At 40.7% G+C, this 14,204-nt stretch overlaps 3 protein-coding genes across 6 annotated transcripts in view; 2 read left to right on the top strand and 1 right to left on the bottom strand.

Moving 5' to 3' along the window:
- The window catches only part of LOC114875004 (enoyl-CoA hydratase domain-containing protein 3, mitochondrial), a 16,265-nt gene continuing 2,061 nt past the window's right edge, over positions 1 to 14,204 (bottom strand). Inside the window, exons 1-8 of one of the 4 annotated variants that reach the window (XM_029184847.2) lie at positions 5,945 to 6,086; positions 4,914 to 5,012; positions 4,770 to 4,836; positions 1,093 to 1,179; positions 844 to 1,017; positions 561 to 748; positions 326 to 486; positions 1 to 260 (exon numbers count right to left, since the gene is read on the bottom strand). In XM_029184847.2, the coding sequence (XP_029040680.1) occupies positions 22 to 260; positions 326 to 486; positions 561 to 748; positions 844 to 1,017; positions 1,093 to 1,179; positions 4,770 to 4,787 (867 nt within the window). In that variant the 5' untranslated portion in view covers positions 4,788 to 4,836; positions 4,914 to 5,012; positions 5,945 to 6,086 and the 3' untranslated portion in view covers positions 1 to 21. Of the gene's footprint in view, positions 261 to 325; positions 487 to 560; positions 749 to 843; positions 1,018 to 1,092; positions 1,180 to 1,328; positions 1,620 to 4,769; positions 4,837 to 4,913; positions 5,013 to 5,944; positions 6,087 to 14,204 lie in introns of those variants that run through there. The other 3 variants (XM_029184846.2, XM_046288250.1, XM_029184845.2) reach the window with 3 other exon arrangements.
- LOC114875010 lies at positions 2,778 to 10,716 on the top strand. The gene is made up of 8 exons (XM_029184853.2): positions 2,778 to 3,172; positions 4,189 to 4,472; positions 4,927 to 5,327; positions 5,717 to 5,794; positions 6,022 to 8,637; positions 8,817 to 8,900; positions 9,368 to 10,279; positions 10,493 to 10,716. Exons 1-8 carry the CDS (start codon positions 3,043 to 3,045, stop codon positions 10,704 to 10,706), a joined length of 4,719 nt encoding a protein of 1,572 aa, XP_029040686.2. The 5' UTR covers positions 2,778 to 3,042; the 3' UTR covers positions 10,707 to 10,716.
- Positions 12,104 to 14,204, top strand: part of LOC114875011 (succinate dehydrogenase [ubiquinone] flavoprotein subunit, mitochondrial-like) — a 5,453-nt gene continuing 3,352 nt past the window's right edge. Inside the window, exons 1-6 of the mRNA XM_046288252.1 lie at positions 12,104 to 12,288; positions 12,359 to 12,586; positions 12,652 to 12,938; positions 13,303 to 13,441; positions 13,524 to 13,692; positions 13,811 to 14,006. Coding sequence (XP_046144208.1) covers positions 12,135 to 12,288; positions 12,359 to 12,586; positions 12,652 to 12,938; positions 13,303 to 13,441; positions 13,524 to 13,692; positions 13,811 to 14,006 — 1,173 coding nt within the window. The 5' untranslated portion in view covers positions 12,104 to 12,134. The remainder of the gene's footprint in view (positions 12,289 to 12,358; positions 12,587 to 12,651; positions 12,939 to 13,302; positions 13,442 to 13,523; positions 13,693 to 13,810; positions 14,007 to 14,204) is intronic.

Here is a 14,204-nt window from a genome sequence, read left to right on the forward strand (position 1 = left end):
TTATATTTTAAAATGCAAGTATCAGTGTGTATTAGTTTTCTCATAATCGTGACTCCAAACAGGTTTTCTTTTTTCAATGAAACTTCTAATTCCCTCTTGCGCATCTTTCATCTTTAAATTGTTAACCATCTTTTCAGCTCCCAAGAAATAAGCTGTTGCTAAATCAAGGTCCAACTGTTCATATAAAAATGTTTTTCCTACGTGTACAACTGAGCGACTTTTCGCATTTATAGCGGCAGTAATTTTTTCGATTTCTTGCTCTATAAATAAAACATAACAAATTATAAATATAATGTTCAATAATTATACTATTTGAATAACTTACCAAATTTTTCAATGGGCACTACTTTACTAACAAGACCTACTTCATATGCCTCTTTTCCATTAAGGCTTAAACCTGTAAATAGCATGTACATGGCTGTTTTCTTAGATACATTTCGAACCAACGGAATACCTGGGGTAGAACAAAATATTCCGAAATTGGCTCTATAAAACAGAGAATAGAATTTCATTATCTGATATATAAATCTATATCTTTTGCTTTTAATATATTTATTTACCCTGGTGTAGCAAATGAACTCCTTTCAGTACAAATAGCAATATCACATGCAGTAACCAACTGACAGCCTGCTGCAACTGCTACTCCATCCACAGCAGCAATTACAGGAACTGGACTTTGAGTAATTGCTTTCATTAACTCAGAACATGTTTCAAATATATCCTTGTGATGCTTCCCATTGTTAGAAGTCTAAACCACGCAAGCCAATCATTTCTCTGTGATGAATGTAAATCCTTATATTAAAGGGGCTCCTGCCAATTTTATTTCTCAGTTTATTTACAAACCAGTTCTTTCAAGTTATGCCCAGCAGAAAACATATTTGGTAGTTCAGATTTAAGAATTATGGATCGTAGATCCTTGGTATTTTCATCCTTTTTGATATTTAACAGCAGAGAATTCATCATTTTCAATGATAAAGAATTCCGCGAAGAGGGATGATTCAATGATATTATCCTTATCTAAGTGTAAAAATAAAAATTGAGAATATTAATAAAAAGGAAAACTACAAGGGATTATTTAAATAATTTTCTTACTCCATTATCTTCTTTGACTTGCACATATTTTTCTTCCGAAGATAACACCTTGTTAGTGGAAAATGTCCGTATAACATATTTTCCCACCTGTAATATTCAAAAATGCAGCAATATGTTAAATGAAAATTTTATATAAATAAAGTAAAATATAATAACAGATTTATTACGATTATAGGTTATATAACCTTCATTCATTATGGTACTTAATGTATATCGATTATTTTAAGATGAACTACCTGTAGATTATTAAAGATGTTCTTCGTTATTAATCCTGACATCATGTATTATTTTTAATATCAATTTTTTCCAAATTATTATACTAATTAATTTCTCTTTACTTTTAAATTTTTGAGGTCCTAATCCATATGTGACCCGATTATCGGTAATGAAGATACTGAATGCATAACATTTAAATTCATATGCGTCTGAACGCGAAAAGGATGGAGATGCATGATGTGCAATTTTAAGACTTCTGTATTAAAATAATTGTTTATTTCAATTCTCTAAAGGTGATTTAGAAACAAGATAAAATAATTTTTATAAAATTTAGGACCTTTGAACTCTGAACCCTAGCCACCGGTCGCGTGGGCGTATACCGGGTGGTCGGTGCCCCTGGACCCCGGCAACCGGTCGCATGGGAGTATACCGGGTGGTTGGTGCCCCTGGACCCCGGCAACCGTTCGCATAGAAGCATACCGGGTGGTCGGAGACCCCTGAACTCATGAACCCGGGGGAATATACTGTTCGGCCAGGAACCCATTGGAAAGGGGAGGGGTATCGTCATTTTCCCTGGGGAAGTTTATCGTACCCGGGACCATATAGTAATAGATTTAAAAAGCTAAGAATATTGTATAAACCACCGAACTGTAACAGCCGGAGAATCTGTCATCGGTTACTATGGTGATCATTGTTTCCCCTAACAACTAACATGGCGGAGGTTGAGGGTAAGTTTGCATACGTCAAATTGTCTCAGCTGTTATTTACAAAAGCACGGTGGTTTGTCTGGCACAAATAACGCGTCGAGAGATCCTAGCGATTGCCGCGTGAGTTTTTCACGCGTTGCACTTCCGTCCGGTTCCAGTTTCGCGGCCGGGACTGTTTTCTAATAATATATACGAGAACCACGCGGACGCGAAGGTGTTCGAATGCTCGAGTGGAAAAGAGAGGAACTAGTGATGGGTGCAAGATAATATTTCCGATCTTCGATCGACCAGATCGATGTCTTTCGAAAGAAAAACCGATTATGTGACAGAAGGTAAGGTTATATTATTTTCAATTGTGCTGATAGTCGAAATTGATGATCGATGAATTAATTAATCGACGCGCGCCCCCGCTAAACTGGTTACATTATTTTATATTTATTTTTACATATACCATTATCTGAATATTGAACTGCTATTAGAATCTATATTTATTCCTCTATACTCTCCGGAGTATTGATCAAATTCATGAATTGTGTATACACCATGGACACGTTAGATCATTATAGTTAATCGTGATACACGTTGCGTGGGTTACCCGTGGCCACGATATTTCCCGGAAGCGGAACTCCTGAGAAGTAAAATAAGCACGTGAGCTTGAAAATAATCGATAATTGCAAGAAAGTACTAGGCAGCAGTTTGCTGACTTGTTAAAGTTTCAGAAGGATTATTTTAAAAAATTCTCAAATTCAATAAATACGATTTCTTTTCTCTTCGAACCTAGTAATGTTAATTCCAGAAAAATGAATGAATTAGAACGTTATTTTATTAAATACCAATTTCTGGTTTTTCGAAACGGCACTCTCGCTCCCATTACTAGAGAAGTAGCTTTCGCTCCTGATGCTCTCGCAGTGGCACCTAAAATAAACTCTCTTTATAAGAGGAGAACAAGACCGCGTGCACATTGCGTAGAAGAGCGGTCTGATGGCTATGGAACAGTTCAGTCGGTGTGTTTCCTCTCTGTTGTTCGATGTTGTGCTGTGTTTCGAGAAAAGCTGTGGCAGGGGCGGATCTAGGACCACCCTACGATCATTGCCCCTTGAGAGAGCAACCTGTCGAATCGGAAATAGTAGTAGAGATCGAGCAATACACCGATCCAGGTGAGAGACTCGTATGTGGAAGTTGAACAAACACTTTGTAAATTAATATCTATGTTAATTATTCATAGAAATGGTAATAGAATAATTAAAGCTTCAATATTTTTCCTAACAAACGCCCATTTTCAATATAATTAAAAATGATAAAACCCAACCGAACAGTAAACTAGAAAAACCTCTCCTAATATAGTAAAAGAAACAGATCCGAAATAATTAGAGAGTCTTGGTTAAATATACCGATGATATGTGTCGCTGAACAAATTTTTGCAAATTTGTTTTCCCCGTTAATTCACACGCTGCTATTTTCGTAAACGGTGACGAAACGTCCGATGGACATTTATAAGGTGACCATACCAATCGACAGAAAAGCGAGGACGGAAGGAATGGTCAAGAGGAGAGCACACGCGTCTCTGCAACATCTAGATAGAATACTCGAGCGGGTATAACTCGTAGCTCCAAAAAAGGAAGCTTGCTCGTCCGTAGGCGAGAGTCGCGGGGGCGACACCTCGTCTTCGTCCTCCTCCTCTTTCACGTTGTTTTTATTAGCAGAGCCTCGCAGGTGGCCGCGATTCCCGTGCGTCGAACAACAGCTCGATCGCGGATCAATTAGATGGTCGTTAGTGGAACTGGATCGGTTAACACTCGTGCATGCGTTAAATCAATCGACTGTTTCCGTCTGAAGATCAAAGTGTCGAATAAAATATAATTTCCCGATAGAGTGTCCCAAAATGGTGTGCTTTCGCTCTCGTTGCCCTAATAAGTCCCACTAATTACCGCGGTTTCATCTCTCGACGCGTTCGAGCGCGATTCCGAGCGAATCCCTACTAACAGACGCGGTCTGAGTCATAACTCTCGATGCCTTCTGCGATCGGTCCTCAGAAACGGATCGAAAGATCGCTGCCTTGAAACCGATGCCCAAAACCGACATCCTCGGTTCGTCGATCATGCTTCAATCGTTCTGACTCACTCAGGAGAATCGAAGGAACGACGTCGAACTAATTCACGGTAAATGGACACAGATGTGCAGGGCATCCTTCAGCCGTGCGCGATCTGCGCGCGGACCTTTAAGCCGCAATCGTTGGAGAAACACACGAAAATATGCGAACGAGCAGCGAACAAGAAGAGGAAGCCGTTCGATTCGTCTAAGCAGAGGATCCAGGGCACCGAGCTCGCTGAATTTCTGCCGAAACAAGAGAGGAAACGATACGTCTCGGAGGATAGATTATCCAAACCAGCCGAGCCAACTTGGAAGCAGAACCACGACGAGTTTCTGCGAGCAATTCGCGCAGCTCGCAACGAGATCGTAAGTTATCATATCCTGTATCAGATTTTCCTGGAACATCCTTGGTTCGACCGATATGTATATTTTATAGAAATTCATAGAATACAGTTAGATTCTGAAGAATAAATAGAATCGTTACCGAAGGTCGCTCGGTAGAATTAAAAAGGAAAGGTAAATAGAGAAGAGAGGTGAGAATTATAGGTAGAGCGTAGATTAACCCAGATGCATCTCGAATGATGCAAGTGCATTCGCGCGTGAGATGAATTCACTTGATAGCAAGGAATGTTAATCTGATCGATTATAACGTAATAGGTTTACCTTTTCGAGCGTAGTCATCTGGACAGGGTGGAGGTATTTTCGCTGTTGATCGAAATGATCCCATCTGCTGATTTGATTATCCGATATGAGAATACGAATGGAGCAAACATTATAAAATGAAAATAATAAATAATGTGTACTTACGATGGCTTTTCAGACGGATTTCACGATGCAGAAACCATGCGGTACAACGGTCACGTCCAGCGCCCCGACGCGCTCTAACGAGCAGGGTGCATGCCCCACCTGCAACAGACATTTCGGCGTCAAGGCTTACGACAGACACGTGGCCTGGTGCAAGGATAGGATCGCACACGTGCCGGTCAGTCCGGCGACGAACATCGCCAAGGAACGTCTCGAGGCACGAATGAAGTATCGTGCTCCGGCTGTGAAGAGTCGTCGACAAGTGACCCGGGAGAAATATTCACCCAGTTCAGCGATCACCCTGAACTCTACCAGCAAAACGTCGCCGAACCTTGCCACTGTTAAGGCCAAGGAATGCGCCTCGGCGCCCAATTGCAACAAGAGCAACGACAGTCCTGTTAAACACAAGCCCCTTGGGTAGGTTTTTTTATAAATAAATAATCGATAAATCGAATCAATACGTAGGAAAGAATTTAACGATCGATCGAAAAAGTAATTTTCAGTAGCCAGGACTGAAAGGGAGGTGTTAAGCGTCGCATCTTAAATTTAGAGGAATAATTATGGAAACGATTGCTTCCTTATGTTACACCCTGTCTCGCTGGCCTCGTGCCAGGAAAAAAAGGTTTCAGCTCTGACTTCCCCTATCTTGTAACCCGAGTTTTAACTTCTCTTTTAACATAATTTCCTCTCGGTTTCGTAATGATTCTACAGGGTGTAACATAAAGAGTGTCTATTTCAAAATTAGACAATTATAAATATTTTGTTACAGTATAAAGTCTAATTGCTTAAACTTAATTTCATTACAGCAGACGTTCGGCGCAAACGAAAGAGCCGGCCGCGTCTCACGTCCCCATGAAGTCGCGACCCATCGATCGCACAAATAGGTAAGTCGCACGTTCGCGTGGCCAACGCCAATAGCCGTGGAGTATAGTTTAAATACACCTTAGTAGCGTGCATGAGGAGAAGGAAAAGGGACAAGGTTGTTTCCGCAAATTTAAATTCAAACGAAAGAGAAAATCGTAAATTACGCTTACGTCTAATTAACGAAAAGCCTGATGACCTTCTCCTGATGTCAGGCACAAAATCCTTGATCCTGTTTCCTAATCCTCAGGCCAGCGGAAGACAAGCCCGGAACCCTGTCCCTTCGACCTGCGCCCCCTGTTAAAAGAATCTCTTACCTCCCCGTACCACCGTTGAAGCACACGAGAGATATTCTTGAAGAGACCGATATCATCCCCTCGCCGACGTCCTGTAAGAAACGGTCGAGGAAGGTGCAAGAGAGAGCGAAGAGAGAAGAGATTACCAGTTACAGGAGCAGGCAAGAGGAGAAGCATTCGGCGAGATCGCCGAAGACGAACATCGTTTCAACCAGAAGTCAGGGTAACCCGAAGGTGAACGACGTGTCGATCAATGACATCGTGGGCGTCACTGTGAAACCGTGTAACATATACAGAGAAAATTCGTACACCACTTGGAAGCAGATCAGCCAAGAAAAAATCTGTGAATCTAATTCTAATCAAAAGATGATTAAACCACAGAAGTTGCTCGAGGATCGTGATAAGAAAGACGATGCATTGAAAATTGATTTCAACGAGGATACTTGTAAGGATGATAACGATAAATTAAGCTGTAGAAGCGAGAGCTTAAACTGGACGATGATCAGTTCCAAATTGAATCAAACGTATTCCTTCAAGGATCTGAACGAAGAGATCGAGAACGCGAGGGTTTCGAAGAGGAGGAAACCGGTGAAACACAGTCCAAGGGTGGAATTCTGCCTGGGAGATCTGGAGAAAGCGAATCGTCTCCGATCAGCGTTCAATTTTAATTATCCAGATGAATCAAACGTGAATAAAGTTTCTCGTACGAGTTCAAAGAACGAGTTCAAGAGAACGAGTTCGAAATGTTCTGTGATTGAAAATGAAACAGAGAGATTGCCGGAGGAAGGTAATTTCGAATCAGCGAGGAGTAGAATTTTGGAGAAGAAGCGACTGACACCGACGACTTATGCGGATGTTTCTTCGCAAAATGATTATCAGGTGGAAAGTAATGTTGACGAAATTACCAATTCGCAGGAAAATCTCGAGAAAGATGAGAAATTAAATGAAATAAATATAATAAATTGCGAGGATATAGAAACTGTGAGTACGCACGAGAACAATTATTCGAACGAAGAAAATTGGGAAGAAGTTTCGAGGCATTCCGAAGAGAGATTAAAGCCTAATGAATTTATCAATTTTTCTGAAATGTGTCAACTTGGAACGAACGACATAATCGTTGATGATGATATCCCGAGACCGCATCAATCAAAGTTACAGGAAGGAACAACTGAAACAACAGACAGTGAAGATATCAAAGAAGATAACGATCAATTGATTTCTGACGTTCAGAATTTAGATGAGTCTTTAGAAAATAATAACGCGGATGACGTTGCAAAATCCTGTAACATAGGAACGAATTTCGTAGAAATAGAAAATGATCAAATTTCTAAAGACATATTATGGCCAACTAGATCAAGCACGCCATTCGTGAACATCGAGGACTGTTTGAATAAAAAATCTGAGAATACAGAAGAACCTTGCCAAGCAGAAAACGAGGAATGGCAAATGGCAATAAATTTAGAAACAGGATCAGAATTATTGTACAGAGTCGAAAGCAGAGATTCGCACTGCTCTGGACATTCCTCTCGTGGTAACTCAAGAAAGAAAATATTGGAGCTTGAAAACTGTCCAAGTGTTCGTGAAATGAATACAAGCATCAAAAGTTTCTCCAGTCTTCCATCTGTACAAATACAGAAAAATGAAGAAGAAAGCTGTTCATTCATCCGGTCTCCGCTAATATTAAAAGAGGAACAGTTTGAATCTGATAAAACCTTCAGAAAAGAGATTGCCAGTCAAATAAACATGTGTAACTGTCCATCAAATCTTTCTGTGATCCTGAAATCTGAAAAAGGGATCGATTGCAACGATTTGATTGAAAATATCTCTGAATCTGAAGCTGAACCTTGCGATACGAAGTTGAAGGAATTTAATCGTCCTTTGAAAGAGGCTGAATTTTCAGAAGGGCAATCGAAGGAAAATTTGCAGAATAACAATTGCAAAGAAGAACGCATCGATGACAAGGATTTAATTAAGGAATCGAACACAGAGATACAGGAGATCTATAAAAATGATACCGCCAAAGATTTTGATTACGATAGCGATAACAGTATCGAGCAACACGTGAAGGAAGCGATAAGCAATCTGAAAGCTTCCTCCAAGAAACAACGTTCGATAATTCTTTCCAAGTCTCGTGTGAAGGTGAAAAAATCGAGGACCTCGAAATCGTATCGATCGAAGATCCTAGATATTCCAGACAAGATTCACGAGGATCCGAATGTTTTGAACGAAAGTACCGATAGTTTATCGTCTTCTAACAACGGAGCAGATTTCACGGACGTGAAGCGGGTGGAATCCGTGGAGGTTGAGACGATTGAAGAAATCGGTACGAGAAATCGAAGCATCAGATTCCGAATTTTACCGGAGATCAAAGGAAACACGGTGGTGGTTAAGGAAAATTACGGTGAGAGGGAGAAGATTGATACTTATTGGGAGAAAGCTTCGAGAGCTTCGAAGAATCGATTGATTAATCTTGATCCACCTTATCAGGGGGCGAGCAGGTTTTTTAAGAGAAATCCAAAAGTTCGTACCCTTCCTCCTGTACCCAGTGGCTCGTCCTTGATAGATTACAGGTAAAATGGGCTTGTTAAAATTATCCCTTTGGGCTTCTTTTATTTTCTTCTTCTCTGTAACATCGTTTTATCTTATTTTAGAAAAATCTACGCATTCATTGTGCTAGGATGTTTAGAATTTCTGGTATAGACGAGTGGGTACGATATTTCTATGCTTAATACACGTACGATAATTATAGGAATCTTAAACTGCCATTACGTCCAGTATGGAGCAATTACGTGCGCAGACGACCGGATTTTAATCTCGTACTTAGCGGTAGAACGTAAGTTTCAGGTGGATAAATGAATTGCCAAGACAGATTTCTGGTTTCCCATCAAATTACAAGCAATCTTGATAGAAACAATTGAGCTATCTCTTCTGAAAATCGTTATCCTCTATTTGAACCTCAAATTTAATCTTGGCATCTTCCTCGGTGTATTCTGTATCGCATGTGCAATTTACCTCTCACGTCTTTGGAAGAAAGAACATGCTTTCTATGTTTGCTCGAAGCTGAAAGGATGACAATCGATAATCACTTTTAGAATAGAACGCCCAGAAGATAGAAAACTTTCAATTGATCATTCATCGGAGCACAATATTCTTAAGGGAACGAGCCACACACCGTTGCACCATTCATTTATTTTTCATTAAAGACTTTTTTCTCTACACTTTACACAATTTCCTTGAAATCGAGGATAAAAATATTCTTGGAAGAAACGTCTTTGAAGGTAACATTGTTCGTGCTTGCAGTGGGAAGGATTACGATCCGTTTGTGCTGGCAGAGCAGCAGATGAACGAGCTGCTCTCGGACACGAGCGAGCAATCGGTGACCGACAGTCCTTCGATCGAGCAAAACCGCGAAACCTCGTTTCCTCTTTCTCATTCCTCGGCGTTCGTTAAATATCCCTGTCACTCGTCCCTCTCGAGCCCGGAAAAACGATCATCCTTGATAGCCCCTCCGTCGGAATTCGACGACCTCGTGTCGGATTTCTCCAGCGACTCGACTGAAACCAACTCGTTGTCTCGTGAAATATTCCTCAATAATCTGAAGGATAACAAAGAATCGAAAGAATCGATCGGAAAGTCGGGGGTAGAGAAGAAATCTCCGATTAGAGAATTAGGTAGACGAGTGATCATCGACAAGTCGAAGGCATTAGGCAACGACGCGGTGGACGATGGAAATCGGGGTAGCAGAAGTTTCGTCGGTAGTTCCGAAAGGGCTCGTAAAATCCTCGACAAAGTATCCCCGAAAGTAATTCGTCCTTCGGTCAATCGTTCCGTTTCCGTTCGAGCCTCGTCCGCGCCTAAAACCACCCCCGATAGAAACGCGATAGAAGACACGAAGAAATCTCGCAACAGTTTAAACAATCGTAACAATAATTACGCGAATCTTTCGAGTAGCAATCTTAGTTTGAGCTCGATAGTGTCCTCGGACATGGACATGAAACGATCGAACTCGTTGTTCGACGAATTGATGACCTCGTTCGAGGACGAGAACGGTTCCTTCTCCTCTCTGAAATCCCTCCTTAAAAACGATTCCTTGTCCAGCCCTGTGCATGGAAGACAACGCAACGGGCAGATCAGTGACGAGGAGTTGTCATCGCCGGAGAGCTACAAGAGGCAGGATCGCAGCAAGCTGAGCGCTGATTCTGCTTACAGCAGGTTAATAGTTTTCTGAAATTCTGACTCTGTAGACTGGAAGCTCTGTTAACACGTTAATTACCACTGGAATGTTGAAATTGACGAGCACTACCACTTAAGGGTCAAGAGAAATATAATAATTATTCTTGGTTTTGAGTTAATAGTCTGTTAATGAGCTTCCAGTAAGTGAAGTCATGCATGCTTAAAGCCCCGTTCAATTTATGTTGATCCTAGTTTAAATCGCAAATATTCGCACCATGGACGCAGCACCAACGACGTGGCTGGACGATTGGAGGAGGATTTGCCAAGATGCAATCGTCGAGAGGCCGATGGTCCGACTAGTTTGGCTAAATGCAAGATGTCCAAGTTTTGTCACGAATGCGGTTCCAAGTTCCCGAAAACCGCGAAATTCTGCTGCGAATGTGGCGTCAGAAGACTCGTCCTCTGAACACTCCTAGAAGAAAACACTCTGGGTCTCAACGAATGATTTCCAACGAGACAGAAGTCGTAAAATCCCAATGGATACGCCTTTTCAAGCTAAAGGAATTGAAGGATAAAATATTTTAAGGACCTCCGTGAAGAAAAGAAGATTCTATTCTTGCAATGTAGGATTAAAGCCGCTCGTGTACTCTAGTCATTAACTCCGATCAGTCGAGGAATCGAAAGAAATTAGGAGAATGAAATTCTCGGTGTCAGGGAGAGAAGAATGAAAGTCAATAATTGTAAAAGACAGAAGCGAAGAAATGATCGATAGTTGAGTAATATATATTAGACTCGTAGAATTCTCATTGTACCGTAATTAGCACGAGAATCCGTATTGAAAAATTCCTCTAGTTTAAGCTCGACCCCTGCGATCGTCAAATTCAATCATTGTACAATTCAAAGGAAGTATAAAGAGTTGAAAAAGTAACACGTAACGTGAAATCGTTCGTAATTATTCGATTGACATAAGATTAGTTAATTTACCGTTAGTTAGCAGGAAACAACGTTACACGTGCTTTTTGTTAATACTCTTGTATGAAACTAATAATTTCGTAACAGCGTTCACCATTACTTTGTTCAACTTTTATGTTCAACGAGTAACGCGTTGCTCCATTTTTTCCGACAGCTTTTTATACTATTAAGCACGATATGAAAGAGGAAAGAAATAAAATCAAAGTAACAAAGTAAGCGTATCGTAATTGTAGGAATATTAATTAGAAATAGAAATAACGAATAATTTTGGATTTTCTTTTTTTTTTCTCTCTAATAAGAAGAAACAGGACTAATAGCTGCAGATCCGCAGAATTAACTTTGATATTTTAAAATGGAAAAAACAATTGATCGTTGCCATTCGCTCTCTGGTGTCCAAAGAATACCAAAGAGTAACTTTACGATAGAAAGCAAACCAATTGTACATTATCACGATACAATAACGATAAATCGTCTATGTTTTGAACTGTATTTTTGCAAGTGCAATAAAGTTATGCTTGTAAGGTATACGATAAACATTTTACACCTTATCGTTAAGGATACCATTCCGACATCCATGAAAATAGTTGTATCATCGAAGATTTTTTTATCAAATGACAAACGAATGAATGGCAGCTTGCTCGTATTTCGTGCAATGTATTCCGAATCGGGCATAAATTTCAAGAAATGTTACGATCTATAAATCGACTGCCACGAGTCTTGGTAAGAATCAACGACTACCCAAAAATCATTTCCGCTCTACTTTAACCATTTTCATTCCTACCCTTTCTAGCGAGCTGTTGTACAACCTCAACGTTTAAATAAAAAAGATCGCATAGGTTTTCACGTGAACGTCAGTCCGGCAGAGAAGGCGAAATGTGGCGCGGAAGGCTCTAACAATGTAAATGATTTTCAATAAAAATCTATGTATAATTATCCGATCATCTGTGACACTGTAACTCGACAATTTTTCACGTTTAACTTTTCATTTTCACAGAGCTATCCATTGATAGATCATTGTTATGACGTGGTGGTAGTTGGGGCTGGTGGTGCAGGCTTGAGGGCCGCGTTTGGTTTAGGTAATTTTCACTAATTATTAATTATTCTATAGAAACGTATATCTATTGACCCCGTTTACTTATCGAACAGGAAGCAAAGGATATCGAGTGGCGGTGGTGACGAAATTGTTCCCAACGAGATCACATACGGTAGCTGCTCAGGGTGGAATAAACGCAGTAATCGACACAGGCAAAGATGATAATTGGCTGTACCATATGTACGATACTGTTAAAGGATCCGACTGGTTGGGTGATCAGGACGCGATACATTTTTTAACCAGAGAAGCACCAAGGGCGATCTTCGAGCTAGAGAATTTCGGTGCGATCAAATTTCTACTATTATATTCAAACGATATATCATCATTTTTGTATTCGTGCATTCAGGTTGTCCTTTCAGTCGCACGGACGAGGGAAAGATCTATCAACGCCCATTCGGCGGACAATCATTGAAATTCGGCAAGGGTGGTCAAGCTCGAAGAACTTGTGCCGTAGCTGATAGAACCGGCCACGCGATATTACACACTTTATACGGACAAAGTCTGCGTTACGATGTGCATTATTACGTGGAGTACTTTGCCCTTGATCTTCTGATGGTCGGACGTTGCTGTAAGGGTGTCTTGGCATGGGAACTAGAGACCGGACTGTTGCACCGTTTCAGAGCCCACCATACGGTAAATAATTAAATATTTTATCGATATTTCTAAGAAGTTATGAAAAAATAGGAACTTAGCCCACTCTTTATATTCAATTCCGTTCCGAAACAATTGATTAACCCTTGAACAATCGTGATCCAAACTTACAAAATAAATACAAGGACATATAATTAATATTAAAGGAATAGTGGAAAATTTATAATTTGAATTAAAATTGGGGCGCTCCCCAAGGTCCGCCGTTCAAGGATTAAAAAACTATTAAAAAAGAACAATTGTATCCCGAACACCTACGAAATTAGGACGTAAATCGAGAAAGGATTTGATTGACATTCAACACGAGCCTTAAACGTCTCCTTAACAAGCAGCCTGTCACTTTTTCCAGGTGATAGCAACAGGGGGAGCAGGAAGATGTTACCTGTCCTGTACCGCGGCACATGCCTGCACCGGTGATGGTATGGCGATCGCCTCGAGAGCAGGATTACCACTTCAAGACATGGAGTTCATCCAGTTTCATCCGACCGGTATTTCCATAGCAAAAAGGATAAGAACATTCTCCTACGGTGAATAAGCTCGCCGGTCTAACCGGTCGATATTTCTCATTAGGAATATACGGAAGCGGTATTTTAATAACGGAAGGCAGCCGAGGAGAAGGTGGAAAATTGTTGAATTCCCAAGGGGAATTTTTTATGGAACGTTACGCGCCAAACGCCAAGGATCTCGCTTCCCGCGACGTCGTCTCAAGGGCGATCACTATGGAAATATTGGAAGGAAGGTGAAAGCGATTTTATAAAATATTCGATGGAATGGTTTATCCATCTTATATACTAAGTTATACGTTACCAAAATAACACCGGGTGGATTAATCAGTTCATTTATCCTTAATGATCTAGGGGTGTCGGTGCCAAGAAGGATCACGTCTACCTTCAACTGCATCATTTACCAGTGGACATACTCCGCACGCGACTACCAGGAATTTCTCATTTAGCATGGGTGTTCGGTGGAGTGGACGTGGAAAAAGATCCGATTCCTGTTATCCCTACAGTACACTACAACATGGGTGGTATACCTACAAACTGGCGAGCCCAGGTACGGTGCGGGGAAAATGCAATGGGCGGAAACTGCATAACACGGTTGTAAATTAAAGAATTAAGTAGCGGCAGAAAACATTGCAGCTCCAGATTATTCCAAAGATAGTATAGTTTGCATAAGAATCAAATGAGAGTTAGCTTGAATACCGTGCTCTGCTGTTTCCATTGATAACACTGATTTATCGTCTGATCGGTT

Source organism: Osmia bicornis, chromosome 12 (assembly GCF_907164935.1).
Source record: "Osmia bicornis bicornis chromosome 12, iOsmBic2.1, whole genome shotgun sequence".
Taxonomy (NCBI): domain Eukaryota; kingdom Metazoa; phylum Arthropoda; class Insecta; order Hymenoptera; family Megachilidae; genus Osmia; species Osmia bicornis.

What these genes read in the sequence shown, in the direction of transcription:
- LOC114875010 (XM_029184853.2), top strand. Translation starts at nt 3,043, where the DNA reads ATGTTGTGCTGTGTTTCGAGAAAAGCTGTGGCAGGGGCGGATCTAGGA. An exon ending in GTTAAACACAAGCCCCTTGG is followed by an intron (nt 5,328 to 5,716) that starts GTAGGTTTTTTT and finishes ATTTCATTACAG; the next exon opens with CAGACGTTCGGCGCAAACGA. An exon ending in GCTGATTCTGCTTACAGCAG is followed by an intron (nt 10,280 to 10,492) that starts GTTAATAGTTTT and finishes TGTTGATCCTAG; the next exon opens with TTTAAATCGCAAATATTCGC.